Consider the following 22,794-nt stretch of genomic DNA (forward strand, 5'->3'; position numbering starts at 1 on the left):
TAATTCCATAGAAAGTCTCTTCCAGAAGGCATATACTTGGGCATGTTTCCACAGGCCCTGTTTAAGTGATTTATTACCTTTACCTTCTTTCGGAGAGGAGAGAGAAGAATTCCACATTTTGTGTGTGTGCAGAAGTTTCTTCTGCAATCACAAGAAATATCTTTCCATGGCTATCAGCAGCTACCAGGTTTTCCTTCTGTATCCATATTCTGAAGGGCTTCTTGAGAGAGCTACCACAGGATTGCTAAAGTGACCATCAGACATTGTTCAGGTCATTGATGTTCTCATTCCTGGGCATAAGGATCTGGATAGCTCGGAAGAGTTGCACTGAGTAAGTTTGGTCAAGGGAGGTTGCCGTTGTTTCCATATAGTGGCTGAAAGTCTTAGCCTTTAGATAAACTGTTACCTTCTGAAATGAGATGCTGAAGATGTTGGGGAACGAGCAACACCATGGAAAGATTCCAGTGCAGCTCGGTTTAACAGTGACCAGGTACCTAATTGAAAAATCACTCGGAGGCTTTAGTTTCAGTATCATCAGCTAAGATTTCTAAGTGTCACTATTCTGTGAAGCAAGAGCATCCTATGGTTTTTCCAGCAGATTTATGTTGCACTGTTAATGTTTAAGTGGGAATCTGTAGCTGTCTTGGATGGAGGGGGACTACCTACGACCATAACTAAGTGCCTGACAGTAGATGCAATAAGAATGACCTCCTGATCCGTCATGCAATGTCTTTACATTGTTGGCTCCTTCTGTGTTTTAGCCTTTAAATCAACAAGCATTCATTTAGTACTCACCATATATTCCAGACACTACTCTAAGTACTGTTATAGTAGGAATACAAAGACCAAAGCAAACAAAACCATCTTTGCCTCCCTGCCTGCTAAAATGAGCTTCCTACATTCTGTTGATTCCTGGCTAATGATTTCAAGTCAGACTAAGAAGGTACAAGTTAACACAATACTTTTGCAGTCTGCTTGTTTTCTTTTTTAGGCAAACAGGGTTAAGTGACTTGCCCAGTGACAGGCCCAGCTGAGGCTGGATTTGAACTGATGATGTAGAGTCTTCCTGACTTCAAGCCCTACCCTGTATTCACTAGGCTATACTTACTACCTGTACTGCCTTTGCAGTTTGGAACACATCTTCCCTTAGGTTTAAAAAAGAAATACAGTCAACATACTTTTTAAAAAAATAATAAACAAACTAGGGGCAGATAGGTAGCACAGTGGGTCAAGTGCCATGGCTAGAGTTGGGAGGATCTGTATTCAAATCTGGTTTTAGACATTCTCTAGCCCTGTGATCCTGGGCAAGTCATTTAACCCCAATTGCCTAGCCCTTGCCTTTCTTTTGTCTTAGAATTGATACTAAAAGAGCAGGAAAAGATTTTTTGTTTAAGTAAAGAAACTAGTTCTCAACCAACTTCCTGAGACTCATGTACTTTTATTTCACAATTCACATAAAGGTAACCTAGCTCAAAACCCAGTAAATAATTGACATTCTTCTTTTAGAATTATTAACCTAAGGTTAAGAGTGTTCATCTGAGGAGTTATAGAATGATATTCGCCTTTCTGAGAATTCATGAGGAAAAAAAGATATGTTGGTTAGAAAATCATTAATATTAAAACTAGCAATATGTTGGAGGCGATTCAGAATGTTACAGTTCAACTAGAAGAAAAATCTGTAAGTATGATTGGAGGCAGCCAAGGTGCATTCAAATCTAATAGTATACCATGGAAAGAGTCCTCTGGAGTCAGAAGACCTGGGTTCAAATCCCTTCTCTGACCTTTACTACCTATGTGACCTTGGGCAAAGGGCTTAGCTGCTCTGAGCTTTGGTTTAAAATGAAGTGGTTGGGTCTAGATGGTGTCTACAGTATTTGGATTTAAACCAATAAAGAACATGAGGCCTTTTCTCTGCGAATGACATTGTTTATTAACAGATGTACATGTCCTAAGTGAAAAAGAGGCAAGAGAGTCCTGTCTCTTGCTTATAAAGGGAGTCGTGTCCTCTTTGTGATTGGCCTTTTAGCTAAACCTTAGGCAGTTCCTAATTAGTGGATATTTAAAGAGGAGGTGGCTTTAGGAACCTCAACTCCTCCCTCATCATTTATCACAGCAGTGTTGGGTCTTTGCTAAGTCCAGGAAGGTGCCAGCATATTCTATTCTACCTGGATGGAAGTGAGTTCAACATGGCTCCTCAGCCCACTCTTAATCTTTCAAGTGAGTCAGGGTTCACTATGACTGGTCAGCTCTGCCCTTAATCCTTTTATCTTAACAAAAGAAAGGAAGTTCCAAAACAGTTTACCTGGGGAGGAACTGGAAGTTGAATTTTGCAGTGAATTTAAGCCTTGATACCTGGTTGGGGCCAAAGAGGACATTATTTTTTAATTTTCCATATTCTTACAACTTGAGTTATTCATGAACTCCTCACCAGAGCTCATCATCTTTTCCTCACAAGCTCAGTTAATTTTGTAAAAAACTAATTAGTGGCAGATTTAGGTTTTTTTTTTCCTTTTGTATTGAAAGGATGTTAGCATAACCAGGATCCCAAGCAGCAATATTCTTTCAGTGACCTTGAAAATATAGAAGAAACATTTGTGTTGAGACATGTATCCAAATTAAAAAACCAACCACTGTCAAAAGAAATTCTGAATAAACCAAGAGCTTATTTATAAAGGATAGAGGAAAAAAGTTTTAAAGAAGAAAAAGTTTTGGAGTAAAAGCTTCCTCAGTAACTTGGACCTAATAGTTGAGAAAAAGTCAAGAAAATTATTTTTAACTAGGGTAAGGCTGCAGCTCCTTTTTAAAAAAAATTATGTAACCACTACAGAATTCTGACTCATTTTTTATCATAATATGTTCTCCATGGGACACTGACTTTGGAATCTGGATGACTCGAAGGAGAGAAGAGGTTTGGGGTTGGGGAAGGGAGACATTACATCTAGCATTTTACCATGCACATACATAGTAGGCACTTAAGGAATGTTACAGTTGAGTTGAAAAATAAATGTTTATTTTTTCTGTTTCCCATAGTGATTGCATCAGCTCTAATGGGCTCAGTGACTTATTTCTTTGCAGTTAATACCCACATCTCTCCAGATCTTTACCTGCTGTATGATTCTAGCTGCATTAGATGTTTTAATATTGACCTGCCCCAAATCAAATTTGATTGTCCTTCTTTTATCCCAGCCCCTCCAAGTTACTGATTTCTAGTAAGGATACCTTCATCCTCCAAGAGTCATTAGCTTTGAAATCTCAGTATTATCCTAAACTCTTCCCCTCTCCACTCTTTATCTAATTGGTTGATTCTACATCCTTAGCATTCTTTGGCTGTGCCCCTGTCTATCCACTGAAATGACCCACACCCTAGTTTAGACCCTCCCTTGTCTATTACCTTGATCAGGGGTCCCCAAACTACGGCCCCCTGAGGCCACCGCCCTTCCAGAAGGGGCACCTCTTTTATTAGTGGTCAGTGAGAAGAGCACTGTGGTACAGTACTACTTCCAGTGACATAATCCTTTGTGTGGTGCCTTAGAAGGAGGTGTGCACAAAGGATTATGTGGCTGCACAATGGAAGACGTCAGCATGGGGAGCAGCGATCTGGGGAAGGGGAAGGGAAGCCGCCTAGTTAGGGTTAGGTTTTTAGAGTCCAGCCCTCCAACGGTCTGAGGGACAGTGAACTGGCCCTCTGTGTAAAAAGTTTAGGGACCCCTGACCTAGATTATTGCAATAATCTCTAATTAGTCTCCCTGCCATAAGGCTCTCCTCACTCTAGTTCATATATATTGCTTCTAAATTGATATTTGCAATGTCTAGGTCTAATCATGTCATTCCTTTACTCAAGAAGCTTCATTTCAACGAGGATAAACTATACGTAGCACTGTGGCATTAAAGGCTCTGAACTATCTTTCCAGATAGATTCTTCCTTATTTTATCTCCTATATTTGGCATGTCTAGTCCAGCCAGAGTGGACTACTTGCCCTGTAGACATTCAATCCCCCATCTTGATTTCTCACAGACTACACCTTGTACCTAGAATGTTCTTTGTCCTTATCGCCATATCTAAGACCCTTCAAGACTCACATCCGAGAGTACTTTCAGTTGTTGGTATGCCTCCCAAAATTACTTTTTGTGTGTGGATATTCTGTATCCATATTATGTATGTTATTTTTACTTCTCCACGTACTTCTCTTTTCTTCACCTCCATCAATAGAAAGTAAGGTTTTGGGGGACAGTTACTCTTTGTTTATTTGTCCGTAACATCTTTTATATAGTTGGCACTAGATGAATTGAAATTACATGGTTACAAAACCATATTCACAATGTCATTTGATTCAGTGAACAGTCATGTGAGATTAGATAATGTAGGCATTACTAGCACCATCTTAGAGATGAAGAAACTAAGGCTCAGAGAAGTTACATGATTTGCCAGAGGATCACACAGATAGGGAGCTATGAGTGAATCCCAGGTCTTTTGATTCCAGATTCAATACTCTTTCCTCCATAGCATGCTGATTTTTTCTTTTTTCATTTGGCATCTAATAGTGTGAGATTACATTTCTCATCATCTCCACAAATCTTTATTGTGAAATGAAGAATAGAAATACCAGAGAGCAAAAGTAAAAGGGCATATTTTAAAAAAAAATTTAAATCTCAATTTGTTTTTCAAGTGTTGAAATCTAAGAATGATGATGTCTGCTGAGAAACAGCCAAAGGGCATAGTGAAGAAGTTAGAACTAAGGAGAATCCTAGTTGTGGCTACAGAACTTTGGGGGAGACAAATAAAACAGAGTTTTCTTTTCTTTTGAAAATATAGAGATTTTATACTTCCTTCATTTTTCATTTCAGTTGTGTAAGAAATCCACCTGCAATACAGTGCATTAAGGTAATCTGTTAAAGAAGTGAGACTTGTTCTGTCGAAGAACCCTGATCAGCTCTAATATGATCAGTGCCATGAGAACTGTATAATTGGCCCTGTCACCTTTATGTTTCTCCCATGGATGCCTCTGTTAATGCTGTGGGAATACCCAGGAGCATTCTGAGGTATTCTCTTTCTAATGGTGAACCAAAATAGTTACCTGATGAGTTTTCAGTACAGTTCCTCTGGGCTTTTTGTGTGGGTCTTAGAGACCTATGTAAGCACAAATAAAACTGGCGCTACATTAACTTGCTGGGATATTTCCCTGACACAGTCATTAGAATTGTGAGACTCTGACAAAGTCTAGATCCAGTGACTCTTCCTTTTGGGTCCATCCCATTTAAATATTGAAGAAATTAGTAGACCTTATGCTTGATGAATCAAATATACTTTTTCAGACTGTCTTGAGGTTTTTGATTTAGAAAGAATCAGTGGATTCTTTGAGTTTCTGTGGTCTCTAACTCCTGGGGAGATGTTAGGAATCTTGAATGAAATGGATTGGAAAGGCAGGGCATGGAAGCTTTTTGAGTATTTGGTAAAGTTCCAAGTGAAATTATTAGTTGTTCTCAAAGAGTCAAGTTGGGAAGCTTCAACTCCCCAGGTTATAGGTACGAATACCTTGTTTGCTTGTGACTAGCTAAATGGAATTATGGTGTGTTTAACTTCAATATCAAGTCATGGAAAGCACATAAATGGAAAAGTTTTGTGAATGGAAGAAACAGTTACAAACTCTGTTCTTCTATATCTGAATGGTCCCATAGCTTTCTTGCAAATAGAATGAGAAGAAATGGAAGCAGTGTCAGATTTTATATTCCTGAGCTCAAAGACCACAGTCTGTGACTGCAGCCATGAAACTAAAAGAAGCTAAAACTAAATGTCTCTGTAGTCAAATCTTTGGGGTTTTCAGGAGCAACGTGTACGTGTGACTATGAGAATTGGATTATAATAAAAGCTAAGCACCACATATCCAACACTTTGAATCATGGTGCTGGAGAAGACTTGAGTTTCCCATGGACTACAAGGAGATCAATCAGTCAATACTTAAAGAAATTAATTCAGACTGTTCACTGGAAGGACAAATACTGAAGTTGAAGTTTAAATAGTTTGGCCACATAATGAGAAGCCTGGGCTAATTGGAAAAAATCCTAAAAGCAAAAGTAGAAGGGGATTACAGTAGATAAGAGAATGCTGTGGACACATCTCAGGATATAGTGGAAGATAGAAGGATCTGGCATGCTATGGTGCATGGTGTCACAGAGTTGGACATGCCTGAAAAACTACAACAATACAGAAGATTGGTAGTCATGTTCTGCTCTTCCTGGCTTCTTCTGCTACATGTGCATATGCAAGTCATCCTCACTCAGTGCAAAGAAAAATTTTCTGTAATATCTGGGTTACTCTTGGATAAGCTAAAGTTCATGGTACTGCTAACATTAATTACTCATTGTCCAGGGGCCAACTCAAATGTCCATTGAGGTGGGAGAATTGTTATTGACAATGGATCAGGAAGGTCCAGCCTCCTTTGAGACTGGGAAGATAGGAGCTGACATAGCCAGAACCTAGAAAACCATGAAAGAGTATTTCTATACACACAGCAAAACATCAAGGGCAAGTGTGGGGGCCTAGCCTTTGAACTTAAAGTCAAAGCAGACAGTCTTGCCCTTCTGTAAAATGTCAGTTGGAACCACTGATTGAGACAAAATGGTGGAGTGGAATGATCCAGTAAGCATATTACCTTCTAAATATGTTTTAGATCATAGAAATGCTCTTGCTACTTGGTCAGTTTAGCTTTACCTTTATAACTTGAATACCTCTTCAATTATATGAGCTTTTGAAGGAGAAAATGGGAGAACAAATACTAATCTTGTGTCTACTTCTCTGTATATTCTTCTTAAAGCCAGTATATAATGGCATTTGTTTCTTGGTAACTGCATATATGCTATGATTTCATGTTTTTTTAATATACAAAATTTTATTAAGACCATTCAACACCCTTTAGGTCTTCAGATAAAATTACCAAATAAATATAACACCAAAGAAACATTTTCATTAAACATTGTAGTTACATAAATAGGGATTCTTTAATATATGGGATTCTTCAGTCAATAAAATTTGTTATATCCACATCAAATTATGGCGATATTCATAAAAAGGGGGTTTTGTTTGTATCATGACTATCCATGGAGAGCTATACATACAGGTATGTACATGCTATGGTTTCATGTTGATATGATCTGTGTGATTGGAAAGTCCAAACTGACCATACTGTTTAATAAGTTCAGTGTACCTAATTGCCTTTAAAATTTATTTATACTCATGAGTATCTCAGGAGAATTACTTCCTGTTAATATTGTACAAGTATAAAATGCATTCTTATCCCTTGTTTGCAATGGGTTCAAGTGGAAGCAATGGGTTCAGAAGCAACTTTTAAAAATAATCCTTACATATTCTGTATTAGTAACAAATCGAAGAGAAAAGGGTAAGGGCTTGGCAAAGGGAGTTAAGTGATTTGCCCAGGGTCACACAGCTAGGAGGTTGTATAAAACTAGAGTTGAACTCAGGACCTCCTGACTTCAAGCCTCAAGTTTCTACCCCCTGAGCCACTTAGCTACTCCCTAAAAGCTCCTTTTGTTTCGATATCTGTATTGCAGGACCAGTTGTTTTTTGTTTGTTGTTTTTTTTTTAAATGCTGACTTTGTTTCAGTTTTCTCTTTGGCTCTAAACAAGAGAAAGTGAAGTCAGTTTAGAAAGGCACAATTTTATTTTAATGATGATAAATTAATTAAAAAAGAGACCTTGTAGAAGACTTATGAAAGCTGTTGAATTGCAACAATAATGACAGCTAATGTTTATGTGATGTTTTAAGATTTTCAAAGCACTTTGCAGTTTGTCAAATTATTTGATCTTCATAACAACCCTGTGAGATAGATGCTCCATTTTATACCAGTTTTACATGATGAACTGAAAGAGGTTGGGTCTTATCCAAGTCACCCATTTAATGCAGATACAAAAACAGAATTTGATAACAGGTCTTCCTGACTCCAAGGCCTACATTGTATTCATTACATCATAAATTATGTGCTTTGCCTCCTAAGCTAAAAAAACAAAAATGTGTACAACATAAGACAGAACTCTGAGCTGTCAATATTCTGCACTAATTAAACTTGCTAAGGAGTAAAGTAAGTTACTGGCCAGAATGTTCCTACAGTGACAAAAACACCTCAAACAGTTTGCAGAAAAAAGGAGGAAAATCGTTCTGTGGTATTAAGGGAGAGATGCATCATCTGTTCCGAGACATGTTTACATTTTGTTTTATGATCAGAGCACGAAACTTCGATTCATTAATCAGTTGCACACAACTCATAAAGTAGTAGGAATTAAGTTAACTTTTCTCCTATTTGCTTGGCTACATGTTTGCAAAATTTTAATAAGGAAAAGATGAAGATGAGAAATCATCAGTTCCTTGTCTTAGAATAATTTGTAACACTTGCATCTGTTGAGTCACGTAATGTTATTTTACCACAAGTTCATGTCAGAAATATCTACACATAGTATCCTACAGTAATTAAATTCTGGAGTATGTGAACATTACAAGTAGGTTATTAGGTTAACTTATTCATTCATTTTATGATTGTCTTTTAAAATGTTTTAACCTTTGGTTAATTATTTGAACACTTCTCTGATCATTAATTAACACAAATATTAAATGCACCACTCTGGTATCTCAACATGGCATGGGTGTGGTTGCAGAGACTCAGTTGTGCCGGTTATGGTATAAATTCTACCGTACTGGGAACTCTGAATACAAGTGTATGTTGTCCAGGCACTAGCCTACATGAGGTCAGAGAAGTTTGTCACTAGCTTTGCCCCAACGTGATAGATATTTTGGCTACATTCGTCTTTTGTCTGTCTGTTTGTTTGTTTTAAACCCTTTCCCTCTATCTTAGAATCAAGTATTGGTTTCAAGGCAAAAGAGCAGTAAGGGCTAGGTGATTGGAGTTAAGTGACTTGCCCAGGGTCACACAACTAGGAAATGTCTGAGGCCATATTTGAATTCAGGCCCTCCTGACCCCAGACTGTGTTACCTACCTGCTCTTTCCATTAGTTCTTGAAAACTATCTGCTAAATAAGGGGCTTTCCAGAACACCTGAGATCACTGTTCTTTGAAGTATAGCAGATATTAATTACAGCATTAAAAGGTTGAATATTCTTGGCTTTTCTCACTCTGCTAAAGAGAATACCAGCATATTAAATTATATTGACTTGAAGATAGAACTTGAGAAAGATTCATTTTAGGACTACTGACATAATAAGTGTTTATTGGTTTGACAGACTTTAGGCTTAATGTAGAACTGCTGTAGAAGACATGACATTTAGTTTCCCAATGTTAATACTTAAGGGGTCTATGTGGCTGCTGATAGTGTTTTCCAAAGAGTGACTGCTTCCACCAGTACCAGCCATAATTCTTTGCATTCATAGATAGCCTTGGCTATGGCTAACCCTTCAGGTGATGAGGCTCAGTGAACTAACACTAGCTGAACTTAACATAGCGTCTAGAGCAGTGCCTATTTGCATTCTAATTTAATACTGTATTCACCGCCATCTTGAATTTATGGAATTTCTTTCCACCATAACCCACTTCTGAGTGAAAGAGAAATAGCAAACCTAATCATTTAGCCTGATTATCCAGTAATATAAATCAGAATGTTATTTCTGAAAAACAGGCATCTATTGAATTCTAATTTGTCTCTAATAAACTGAAAGCTGGGATGATTTATTCAGGCACCATCTGTGAGAAAACAAAAATCATTGGGATTCAAAATGAATTATAATCTTGGGAGGCAGTACAGTGGAGTAGAAAGAATTTGCTGGATTTGGTATCAAAGACATAATAATTCAATTAGTTTTGCCACTCACTCACTCACTCACTCACTCACTGCCCATTTAATCTTAGAAGAGCCCCTTAATGTCTCTGCATCTCTTTTTCTTCAAGTGTAAAAATGAGGGAATTGGGACTAGGTGAAGTCCCTTTTAACTCTAGATTTATAATTTTGTGACCTAAATTCCAGTGCAAAGTAAAAGTAAAATTGAAAGACAAAGCCCCTCAACTTTGAAAATTTACCCATTTCTCCATGAAGTGCTTTCCATGTTATAGTTACCTGTGGTCCTCTATCATATTGTAAATTCCTAGAGAGAAGGAAATAAAGCTTTTCTAAAATTTGACATTTCCCCACTGCTTTGTGCCATGGGGTGCAATTGACTTAAATTAAAATGCATGATTGATGTACTTTCTTCTTTCTTTCCCCCACCTTTTCACTTTTTGTACTTAGATTTGCTTTTATAATAAGTTCAGAAGAATGAGAGCTTTGGGCTATTTTCATTTTTTGTCTTTATATCCTCAGGCCCTAGCACAGTGCTGGACATGTAAGTATATTAAAAATACTTTTTGAATTATATTTTAACATTTAAGAGCAATCCTTGTTTAACCTGGATGTTTTGAGTTTGAGAATCAATTTCTAAAGTTGAAGAACCATTTTTTGATATTACCATCTCTTATTTGAAAAATAAGAAGTATAGAGGGCAAGAAAGGTCTCTCTCTCCTTGTAGGGTTTTCATTTTTGAAAGCACTGCTGCATATCAGCAGGAGATGTAGTAGTACAGTCTTCTAATCGACAGAATTTTTTCTTCCTTCAGTAAGTAGTTATTACACAAATCTGTGTCTCCAACATTTGATCATCCAAGTTGACTTAAGAGAACAGGGTCACAAAGGTTTCATTAGTGCATTTGAAGGGTCTGTTTAGTGAACCCTATAGGTAAGATGTATAGATGTAGCCTTTCCTTTGTGCAATTTAGTGTAGTGCCATAGTAAAAATGAATGTTATTGACTGAGACCTATTAGATTGGGGTGAGAAGACTTGGCTTCTATTCCTGGTCCTTCTACTTCATTGCTCTGTGCCTACTGACAGGACATTTAACTTTGAATTTAAGATAGATTAGATGAGGAGGAAGATACTTGAGGTATTTCTAAATTTCATACATCTATGAATTAGTAAATTAAATTAAGAGAGAAAAGTAATATTATCAGAACACTTAAGTTGCTTTATCTTTATGGGCCTTACATTATTCATCTTTAAAATAAGGGAGAGTTGGGCTAGATCAACTTGACAGTAATTTCCAAATCAAATCCTGTGAAATGTGTGATATTCATTTTTTTTCTTAGTTTTGAGTTCAAAATTCATTCCCTTCTTCTCACCCTCCCTTTATCCCTCTCTTTCTGCCTGCCCCCCCTCCCTGAGATGGTAAGCAATCTAATATCAATTTTATATGTGTATTCATTCAAAACATTTTTCCATATTATCCATTTTATGGAAGAGATCTCAAATGAAAAAAAAGAAGGAAGTGGAATATAGTATGTTTCAGTCTACATTCAAACTCCATCAGTTCTTCCTTGGAGGTGTAAGGATGGGGACGGAGATTTAGAATTCTGAAGAGGAGGACTGGAAAAAGTTGAGTGGCAGTTGAGCATTTGTACAGAGAAGAAGTGGCATTTTTCATTATGAATCTCAGACTGTCTTGGTTCACTGTGTTGCTGAGAATAACTAGGTCATTCATAATTGTTCATCAATAAATAATGCTGTCACTGTGTATAATGTTCTTCTGGTTCTTCTCGCTTCAACTTTGCGTCAGTTCATGTAAGTCATTCCAAATTTTTCTGAAATCATCTTGCTTTTCATTTCTTATAGCATAATAGTATTCCATCACTATCATACACTTCCATCATAATATCACAACTTGTTCAGCCATTCCCTAATTGATGACCAATCTCTCAGTTTCCAGTTCTTTGCTATCACAAAAAGGGCTGCAATAAATATTTTTGTACAAATAGGCCCTTTTCCTTTTTAAAAAAAATTTCTTTTGGATACTGTGACAAGGAAATCACTTTTAAAAGACTGATATATATTAATTTAAGGTCGCCAAGGAATTCAGCTAAGTAATTCCTAAATGAAAACTCAAGTCAGCAGTCAATCTTTTATGGAGTTTAATTACAATAGGAGGAAGAAAGGAATTAGAGATAGAGAGAGAGAAAAAGGGAGAGAAGGGAATAGGGCTTAAATACCCCTTTTGTTTAGGCTGGGCCAAAAGGCCCAAGCCCTTAGATAGCTGGGGCAAAGAAAAGAGATCAGTCCCTATTACTCACGTGACCAAAATGGAGAAACAGTCTCAGAGGCCCCCACCTTCAGCTTCCTTCAGAGCAAGCTTCTCAGAGCACACACCAACCACACCGACCAACTTCTCAACCACTCACCTCGAGTCTTCAGACCCCCCTATCCTTCAGGAAACCATCCAAGTTCCCTCCCCTCAGTCCTCACATCTACCAATCACGTGTCCATCAATTTCCCTGTGCCAATGGAGGCTCTAGCTTAACCCAGGACCGCCCAGAGGTCTGGCTTTGCACATGTCTGTTGAAGGTCATATTTTCAAATAATTAAATCTTTGATCCTTTGCTACAGCCCTTTCTAAATCCTGTTAACCTGAGTAGGGTAGAGATTGGAATAATTAAATTTTGATCTAGGCTGCAGTCCTTACTCAATCCTGTTAGGACTGAATAGGGTGGAGATTGATTCCAAGTATCTCCATTGTATCAATTCTAAAATCAATCATGACTCAAAGAAATTCCTGTTCTATGCTTAAGCATAGGTCAAAGTCCTTTCCATTGTTCAGCAAAAGGTTTCTGTCCTAAAGTAATCTTAAGAAGGAAAGAGAAGGAACCTCCCATGCCAATGGGGTTCACATTCCAATAGTCAAGACCCACTATCAATAGGAAATTTTTCAAGTATGAAATTTCCCAATGGTGAAATTTCCAACATTTATAAGTCTAAGAAATTTTGAGGTTTACAATACAGACCCAGAAATGTTATGTACAATTTTAGAGTCATTTGAGCATGGTTCTAAAATGCTCTCCAGAATGGTTGGATCTGTTCATAACTCCTCTAGAAGTGTATTAATGTCATAATTTTCTCACATCTTGACAACATTTATCATTTTTATTTTCTTTCATATTTGATGGGTGTGAGGTGGTACCTCAGTTGTTTAAATTTGTATTTCTCTATAATTAAGAGTGATTTAGAACATTTTTTTTTCATGTAACTATAGTTAGCTTTGGTTCTGTGAAATTTCTTGAGCTAAGTGCCCATGCTCAGCTCGTATCTCCATGAGCTAAGTGCCCATGCTCCTATCTCATAGTTCCATCTATAAAATGGAATAATGTTGTGAGAAGTAAAGAAGATAATGTAGGCAAAAAAGATGAGGCAGCTAGGTGGTGCAGTGAATAGAGTGCCACCCCTAAAGTCAAGAAAATTCCTTTTCCTGAGTTCAACAGACACTAGCTCTGTGACCCTGGGCAAGTCATTTAACCCTGTTAGTCTCGGTTTACTTATCTGTCAAACAAGCTGGAAAAGGAATTGGCAAAACCATTCCAGTATCTTTGCCAAGAAAACCCCAATCAGGTCATGGAAAATTGATATGACTGAAAAATGACTGCAATGTAAAAGGACTTTGTAACTCTGGAACATTATGTAAAAATTAGCTTTCTATTGGTATCAGCACACTTGTCTATATTTAGAAGAAGAGACTCCGATCCACTTGGTTGGAATAAGATCTGGGATTCTTGGTTTGGGATAAAACATTATATAATCAGGATCTCACAAAGGAAGGACATGCAACAAGTATCTGAATATTTATTATATGCTGAGTACTTATTGAAGAAATTTCACAGGGTTGGGAAGTTACTGTCAAGTTAATTTAGTCTAACTCATTTTAAAGATGAGGCCAGTGGAGCCAAGAATGAAGCCCCTACTTTCCAAAATTATGCAGATGGGAAGAGTTCTGACTCTCAAGCCAGTGTTCTTCCCATAACGTAATGCAGCTTCTCTCCTTAATTTCGTTTCTTCACTCTAAATTCATAAGTGTAGGAAACTTAGAAATACCTTGAGAATTCGCCTCAGGTATGCTTTTAGAGTACTTTCCTCACTTCTTGTTTTGTCTGTTCCCATTTTTCTCCTATGTACTTGACCTTTATATATCCACATTCCAGACATCACCTTTGTGTGGGAGCAGTAGGGTGGAGCTTTGAGTATGTAATTTGTTGCACAACCAAATGATTATCTTGATGCTGGAGGGAGGGATGTGCTGCTTGCTGGCTTATGAATAGGACGAAGGGATGAAATCTGACCATTACATAGCTGCTCACCTCTTCCCCTATCTTTCCTTCCGTTCCCTCTTCCCTTCCCTCCCTTCCCCTCCTTCCCTTTCCTAGCAAGAAAAGGAGAAAGGAAAAATATGAATTTTTGGATTTTGATCCATTTGATAAGAATACTGCAGAAATTCACTATCATACACAGCTTTCAGAAATATTAGCTTAACCAGGAGAATTTGCTCAGAAGGAACCATAGAAATACAAATGTAAAAGTCTCTGCTGACCCCCCCAAGTCTGACAATTGTCAAGTGCTGACAGTGAGCATAAAATGATATTTGGCACTATGAGGGATATGATAAAAGAACTAGAAGATCTAGTCATTGTCCTTAAGGAGATTATACTTTACTGGGAGAGACAGAATTGCTGTTATAAAATGATTTTTTAAAAATAGCAACAGGCCAAGAACCAGGGTTCTTTATCCTTGCTCCCCAGAAACCTCGGGTGAGAAACCTCTGGTTTCAGTTTCTCATCTAGGAAAAAAACAGGGTTTGTGTCATAAGGAAAAAAATAAAATGTATTTTTAAAAACTATCTACATCTAATTGAGAAAAACCTAATTTAAAAAAAGGATTTGGACTCTTGCTACAAAAGTTTTTTGTCGGGATGATACTCCATGGTAACCATTGCAAGGTAAGTATGAAAGTGCTATAGGGATGTACTGTAAAAGAATAGTCCAAATAAGATGGTCTTAGCAGGGAAGTCTTTCTTAAAGAAATGAGTTTTTATGTCAAGTTGTGTCATAGATGATTAAACATGGATTAGCAAACAGGGAGAGATGGAAGGCAGGCAAAGAAGTGGAAGGAGAACAGGTACCTTGATCTAAAACTGGAAGGTCATCGAGGTACTCCTTTTTCATTTTATACATGAGGAAACTGGAAGAGATTATGTGAGATCAGATAGTAAATGTCTGAGGTAGTATTTGAACCTAGGTTCATTGACAGCAGAGCCAGTGTTTTCTTAGAAGTTGCAGCTTCTCCTTGACTAATACTTCTTCATTGTATTTAAGCAGTCTTCCTTTTTCTTAGCCTTTCTAGAGTTTGAAATGATTGCTTTACAAACAAAATAAACTGGATTATTTAATTTTTACTTAATATAGTTTTAATGGATTTGTCTACTGTTATAAAAAACAAGAATATTTTAAATAAAGTCTTCTAATCCTCTCCCATCTCTAGCTATAAGCCCACCAATAAATAGCCTTCCTAAAACAGAATACCTTTGAATCTCAAGGGGAAAAGCATATTCATTCATTCATTCATTCATTCATTCATTCATTCATTCATTTATTAAGTTGAGATGTTATTAGCAAGAGTTAACTTTGCTTGCATCTTTGCATCTCTAGTCAATATGTTCTCCACTTTGGAAGTTGTCTCAAATTTTACTTCTCTCTACTGTGATGACGACTCATTTTTAAAGTTCTAAATGATCTTTCTATTTTGATACTTAGATGCATTTGTACTCTCTATATACTGTCATGCCTATGAGCACAAAAAATGATCTCCCTGTGCCTTTTCATCCTTGATGATTCTTTGTACCCAGGTCTTTGCATAAAAATTCCATCAGAGCATCTTCCCATTATGCTTAAAATCTCTCCCCTGGTTCTTTTTTTTTCTTTTAAACCTTACCATCTGTCTTAAAATCATTACCATGTATTAGTTCCAAGGCAGAGGGGTGGTAAGGACTAGGCAATGGGCATTAAGTGAGTTTTTCAGGATCATATAGCTAGAAAATATCTGAGGCCACATTTGAACCCAAGACCTCCAGTCCCCAGGCCTGACTCTCAACACATTGAGCCATTCATTTGACCCCTGGTTCTTTTTAATAATTGTAGGGAATAGCACATCACTTGGGCTGTCCAGTTCTCATCCCTTCTCTCCCACAAGACTAGCTTAGCTTCTTTTCTTGGTGTGATATACCTTATGCCACTACTTGGACCATGCCTATTTTTACTCTTATACTGTAACCTACTTACACCTTCCATGTATGTAATCTTCTTAATGCCCTTTGGGTTACTTGCAATTTTGATTCTTCTGAGATCATATCATCCTATCTCAGTCCAGTTAGAAAAAAGAAAACATTGACTCATGGCCTAAAAAAAACTAGAGCAGGTCAACCAGATGTAATGCATAATGAGAAGAGAGCAGTATACTTGTGAACCTAAGGAAAAAAATGAACATCATAGGAGCTCAATAAATGTTTGAATGAATGAAAATCCTGTTAGTAGCATGTCTGTGAGTATATCTGATTTTAAGGAAGTTCTTATGTTTTTAGATTACAGCAGGAATACAGTAGATGGAGAAAAGACTTAGATAGCTAAGCCAAAGTATAATCTTCTTCAATGCTCTATTAAAAAATGTTATTGGACAGATGATTCAATCATGCTATTGCCAGTGGTATTTCTGGTCACTGAAGCCCTTGAAGCTAGAAGGTGCAAATATAATATTCAGTATTTTTAATTTTTGCCCACAATATTTGAGATTTATTTCCATGTGCTCAACAGTTTGAATTCTTTTTAAAAAAATTTTGTCAATTTATCTAACAATTAATACTTATTCAGCTCCTCTTCATGGTTATAATCTAAGTGGTTGTTGTTCATTATATGTAACTTTGTGCCCCCATTTGGGGTTTTCTTGGCAGAGATACTAGAGTGGTTTGTCATTTCCTTTTCTAGCTCATTTGATAGATAAGGAAACTGAGGTCAACAGGTTTAAGTGACTTGCCTACAGTCACACAGCTATTAAGTATCTAAGGCCAGATTTGAACTGAGGAAGATGAGTCTTCCTGACTCAAGGCCTTGAATTCTATCCACTGTGCCATCTAGGTGTCCCAACAAGCCCAAAGTCAAAAGGATCTGAGTTCAAATGTGGTCTCAGCTGCATACTAGCTATGTGACCCTTGACAAATCACTTAGCCCTCTTTCCTTCAATTTCCTTATCTGTCAAATAAATGAAAGAAACAAATGGCAAATCACTCCACTATCTTTGCCAGGAAAGCCCCAAATGAGGTCACAAAGATTCAGACATAGCTGAAACAACTCAACAACAAGTAAATTCTTAGTGGCTTTTCTTCTCTTTTTCTTCTCTTGCCCTCCCTTCCAGTCACTTTCTCATTTCTTCCTTGACATTCTCAAAAAAGAAGAGATGACTTTGGAAGTTTCTCCTTAAGTTAACTTCCTTAAGGAAGGTTCTCCTAAATTTTAGCCAGAGAATCTTTTTTATGCATTTGTTATGTAGGAAAGAAATCCTTAATTTTTAATTGTTTAATGTTTTTTTAATCCATTTTCTAGTTTTTTGATTGAAAAAGGACCTAGTGTGTGAAATTGGTGTTTATTCTGGGGAAGATAGAAACAGGGCGGCTGGAGTATAGGGTTGTATTTTTATACATGAGCCTTTGGAGTGCTAGGCTCTGGGGATGGATTATTGAGAAGGGAGAAGAATGACACTCCCCTTCCCCCTTCTCATTCTGAAGATTCCATGTATGCCACTGGATTAGTCATTGAATGAAAGAGGTTAGGAAACATTGCGATGAACACAATGAGAAACAATGGAAGGAAGAGAATTAGAGCAAGAAGCAAGGCTGAATTCTAGTGAATAGATGGCCTCACCATAAGGAAAACTTTATTTCAAGGAAGTCTGCCTCTGACACATTCTGACTGTGAGTCTCTATGAAGTCTTTCATCCTCTCAGCATCCCTAACAGCTCTTTAAGATTATATTTCAGTGGCATAGATCTGTGAGTCAGGAGGAACTGGGTTCAAATGTGACTTCAGACATTTCCTAGCTATGTGACCCTTCGCAGGTCACTATTTGCCTAGCCCTTGCCTTTCAGTCTTAAGAGTTGTTACTAGGATAGAAAGTAAGGGGTTATACATGTTATATGTAATATTTACTTACATATGTTAATAAATGTGTATATATATACACATACATATATATGAAATATTGTAGTGGCAGAGAAAATCATCCTCACCAGGAAGAAGTAAACCAATGAAATTACAAGTCCCAATTAGAAAATAGCTGGATTTGGATGGGGGTGGAAGGGAATGGACCAAGGAGCATAGAGTTGATTATCTAAGCTCAGGCTTGGTGAGCATTCTACAAGGGGAATCTATTTTTATCATCAAAAGTGTGAAACTTTGCTTACTCCAAATACCCCAATACATCTCCAGATAAGAGCTCCCTGGTACAATTTGTTTGTACAGTGTATTGGTTGTTGAGTATAAACATGCTACAGAGGCACGTATTAAATAACCTTGCAAGGTATTGCTTGATCAGGGCAACCGCTGGCAGCTCTGAGTGCTGTTATCTGCTTGTCTCAGCCTGGGCACGCAGAGCCTTCCTCTTGATATCATTGTCTTCCAGGGGTGTGTTTATCAGAACAACATAAAGGGGTTTTAAAAAGGCATTTAGCTAGATTGCTTGACAGAAAGATTTTCTGTTGATGAGTTTTCTACGTGGAAAACTGTAAGTAAGTAGAGCCGAGTAAAAGGTATATTGGCCTCAGAAGCCTTTTTAACCTTTGGGTAATTAATAGCCTTTGCTTCCCCAAGAACAATTACATTCTCCTGTTAATCAGTAAGCCCCTGTCATCAGGGTTTTATAGTTTATTAAGGAGTATTGTTGTGGTCTGACCATTACTCTTTTCATTCTTAACCCCCAGAGGAGAAGAGAAGAGGAGACAGCAGCCTTGTACTGGCTTCTCACAGAAGAGCAGAGGATGGGAAAGACATCAGAAAGGCAGTTGGCTGCAAAAGTCAGTTGGAGATGAGTTTAAGGAGTTTAAGGTGGGGGGGCGGTGCTTTGACAAGAAGGGCTCCTTGTAAGTGTGAGATGGAGTGAAAGAGGAGAGAGAGGAGCAAAGACATTGGAGTAATGTGGGAGAAGGAAGAAAAAGATCTCCTTTCTTAGTGAGTTCAATGTCTAGCTCACAGTCTTTCTCTTCACTCTACCTTCCTTCTTTGGTACACACATGGATACTTCCTCAAATACTTTCATTTTAATTACTTAATTTTTCATTTCCCATGACCTGCTCCTACACACCACTTCAGCTACACCAAAGATCTTGTCATTAACACACACACGTGCATGCACACACACACATGTACACACTCACACACCCATCATACCTTTCTGAGTTTTAGGCTTGGATTACTCCCACCATGTGCTCTTCAGTGGGACTTGAGAAAGTCGTGAAAATGTGCTGAAGTTGGTCCTCTTACAAATCTATTTTCCATTGTCTCAATTGGGCCTCCCTACAGTAAGGCACTTTTTATGCCTCCCTGACTGATTTTCTTCCCCACTCACCACAGTGGTTATTGCAGACCTTCTCCTACCCCTTCACATCTCCTCTTCTCATCCTCTCAGCTGAGGACCTTGACTCATACACTTTACTGAAGAAATTGGGACCACTTGACATGAGCGCCATCTTTTCCCATGGTAGCTCTTCAAATAGCTATAATGCGGTCATTGTATCACTTGAGTTTGCAAAGTACCTTTTTTTATAAAAATATGAAAGCAAGAAGAGAGGGGATAATATTTTGGTAATTGATTGAAGTATAATGAAAGAGGAATAAAAGCTAAGATTGTTCAAAGGTAGCATGTGATGAGAGCTAGAGAAAAGTCTAAACAATTTGGAAAAGGAAAAAAAATCATCATCCACTCAGCTCACTTGAGTTTCAATTGGTATATCTTCATACCTTTTTCTAAAAAAGTCTACTTTACAAAGATTGTATGGAGGAAATAAGAAACATTTTCAAAGGTTATAGCAGAAGATATTATTTTATTAAGTTTTTACTGCCTGATTCCGGCTTTTGCCTGAAATAAATATCTACAGACTCCTTCCTCCTCTTTATCCCAAAATCCTGTGATGTGGGAACAGAATGTGACACATTTTCTTGATCTGTGTCATAGAAGGTTAGATTTAGAAAGTACTTGTGAGGAAATCTATCCTTCAACCCTTCCATTTTATACCTAAAGAAATTGAACCTCAGAGATTTTCAGTGACTTTACCAGGGCCAGATAAAGAAGGACTGAGTCAGGGCCCATATCTTCTGACTACTGGGGCCCTATTGTTTCCTCTGGACTATTATTCCTTAGAGTCCTTCAAATAGGAAGAACTCTATAAATTTAAAGATGTTACAATATTACTGTCCTACCTAGGTACTGATAGAACTGTATTGAAATCTTAGGAGGTACTCTTAAGTAATTTAAACACCCAGGTCAGATCTGCATCAGATACACTGAACAAATGGGCTTTTGAGACGAAAGATCAGTAGCAGTATTTGGTAGCAGCCAGCTGCTCAAAACAATAATATCTTTTATATTTATAAATCTAGAGGGCTTTTGTTTTCTAAAAAAATTCAAAATGTCACCTGAATGTTAACTGGTTAGTTTTCAGCCTACCTCTATGAGAAGGTATGAAAGATAGTAGGATAATACTGATCCGACAAAGCCCCCGAGTATCCCCTCACAATGCTTTTATCCAGACCCAGCCCAACAGCTCATCTTCAAGTTACAGCATCTCGAAAGAATCACAAAGAATAGTATTCTCAAAACAAACCATGCAGATTTTCCTTCCCTTGTTTTTCCTTAGGCAGAATCTCTTGGAATTAGCAGCTAGGAGGCATGGGGCAAACTCCTCTTCTTGAGTTCGAATATGGCCTCACCTACTTGCTAATTATGTGACTGTTGGCAAATCACTGAAGCCTGTTTACCTCAGTTTTCTCATCTATACAGTGAGCTGGAGAAAGAAACAGAAAACTGTCCGGTATCTTTGCCAAGAAAACCCCACATGGGGTTACCAAGAGCCAGCCACGAACAATGACTGACCTGAGCCCTCTTTTCACATTTTAGAAAAGCAAATGGCCCCTTTAACGTGATTGGATGAATGAGGGTACCAGCTGTAGTAGTGCAAGTTGTGAATCTTTCATATCCACAGTTTTGTTGTGGTTTGGTTGGCATTCTAGTATGAAATGGATCCAGGACTCATCGGCCAGAACACTTGACTTTTCAGTAGCAACACAAACTTTAAACAGTTGATTCTCAGTTACTTACATGTGGTTTCCCAGAACTGTGATTCCCTCAATCTGGTACCCTGGGCATCCTTCCCTGCCACCTATCTAGGTCAGCAGGACTGTGGCTCTGACGCGGAGCGGGTTTTTCCTGTCATGTGAAATAGGAGGTGGCCTCGGTGTAGGAGGCAGAATGTCTGTCCTTCTCAATTTCCCAATGCTTTTCCTTCTTTGAATTGGATAACTGAAACTTTGCACTCTTTCACTTTGTCAATAGGTTGTTTTAAAGCCAAGAACTTTCAGGTAGAATCATTAAGTCTTCAGAACTGAGTATTGTATAATGACTTAGAAAAATCTCATCACTCGTTCCATATTTGCCACTGTCGAGCAGCACCTTCTGTGAGTGCTGCAAGGTCAAGTGATTTGCTCTCAGGATACCACGGTCTTTGTATGTCCAAGATCTGACTGGGACCCAGGTTCTTCTGTGTCTGAGACTAGCTCTGTTTCCACAGCTCTGCTGTTTTGCTGAGAACTATAATCACATCATGCCCACCATTGCCTGTGGAAGGTATTGGTCAGTTGTCCTCCTTTTCACATCTTTGTGAACTCTGAACTCTCTTCTTTGGCAGCCACTCTCCCTTATGGGTCCCTCTGCCGCGTTAGAATGTGCCTCTTTAGGTCAAGAACTGCCTCATTTTCTGTAACCATAGCCCCGGAGCTTAGCATTGTGTTTGGCACAGAGTCCGTGCTGGGTAAATGCTTTTCTTTCTTTCGTTCCTAGAGAAGTTTTTAAGGGAAGCAAGATCTTGAGTTAAGGTGCCAAATTAGAAAGATCCCTATTTAGGACAAAGTGGAGTTGGATCCCTATGAAACAGACGTTATTTAATCCAAAAGCCTTTTTCCATCTCTTCCCACCTCCAATACTTCCTTTGCTTCCTGCAACTCCCATTGAAAAAAGTGGTGATGCTAAGCTGAGAAATCCCAGGATCATAGGATTTAAGAATAACCTTAGAGATCCCCTGACTCCTGTTCTTTAGCGAATGACAACAGTGATATACAAAGAAGTTAGCTGTGAAGTCAGCTAGGTAATTCGGTGGATTGAGAGCCAGGCTCAGAGATGGAAAGTCCTGGGTTCAAAAGTGGCCTCTCACACTTCCTTAGCTACATGACTCTGGGCAAGTCACTTAACCCTCTTTGTCCAGCCCAGTCTTCTGCCTTGGAACCAATATACATTATTGATTCTAAGGCAATAGAAGGTAAGGGTTTAAAAAAAAAAAGTTAGGTGTGACTTTTCCAACTTTATTTTATAGATGTAAACTGAGACTTTAAGACTGTGTTGAGTTAGTCTGAGTGTGAATTGAGAAGAAAAGGCTGTAGGAATAATTGACAAGGCTTCACCATTTTGTTGAAAATTTATAGCAATATTTGTATGAATTCTCTTTTCCTTTTATAGAATTACAAGTAATGTGGGTTAAGAAGGGATTATTAGGTAAAATCGAGTCATTTGGAAATGTTAAATGAATTTAATACAATACTGCCCCAAATTTGCCTTCTGATCCTATATAAAAGCAGATGTTTATATAGATATATATATGTGTATATATAAACATGTACACACA

The 22,794-nt window shown here is 37.9% G+C and overlaps 1 protein-coding gene across 1 annotated transcript in view; it reads left to right on the forward strand.

Annotated features, from left to right (window-relative positions):
* Positions 1-22,794, forward strand: part of ATP11A (ATPase phospholipid transporting 11A) — a 234,439-nt gene that overhangs the window by 74,095 nt on the left and 137,550 nt on the right. Inside the window, 1 exon segment of the mRNA XM_007501271.2 lies at positions 18,826-18,918. Within this exon segment, the coding sequence (XP_007501333.2) occupies positions 18,826-18,918 (93 nt within the window).

Source organism: Monodelphis domestica, chromosome 8 (assembly GCF_027887165.1).
Source record: "Monodelphis domestica isolate mMonDom1 chromosome 8, mMonDom1.pri, whole genome shotgun sequence".
NCBI classification, from domain to species: Eukaryota; Metazoa; Chordata; class Mammalia; order Didelphimorphia; family Didelphidae; genus Monodelphis; species Monodelphis domestica.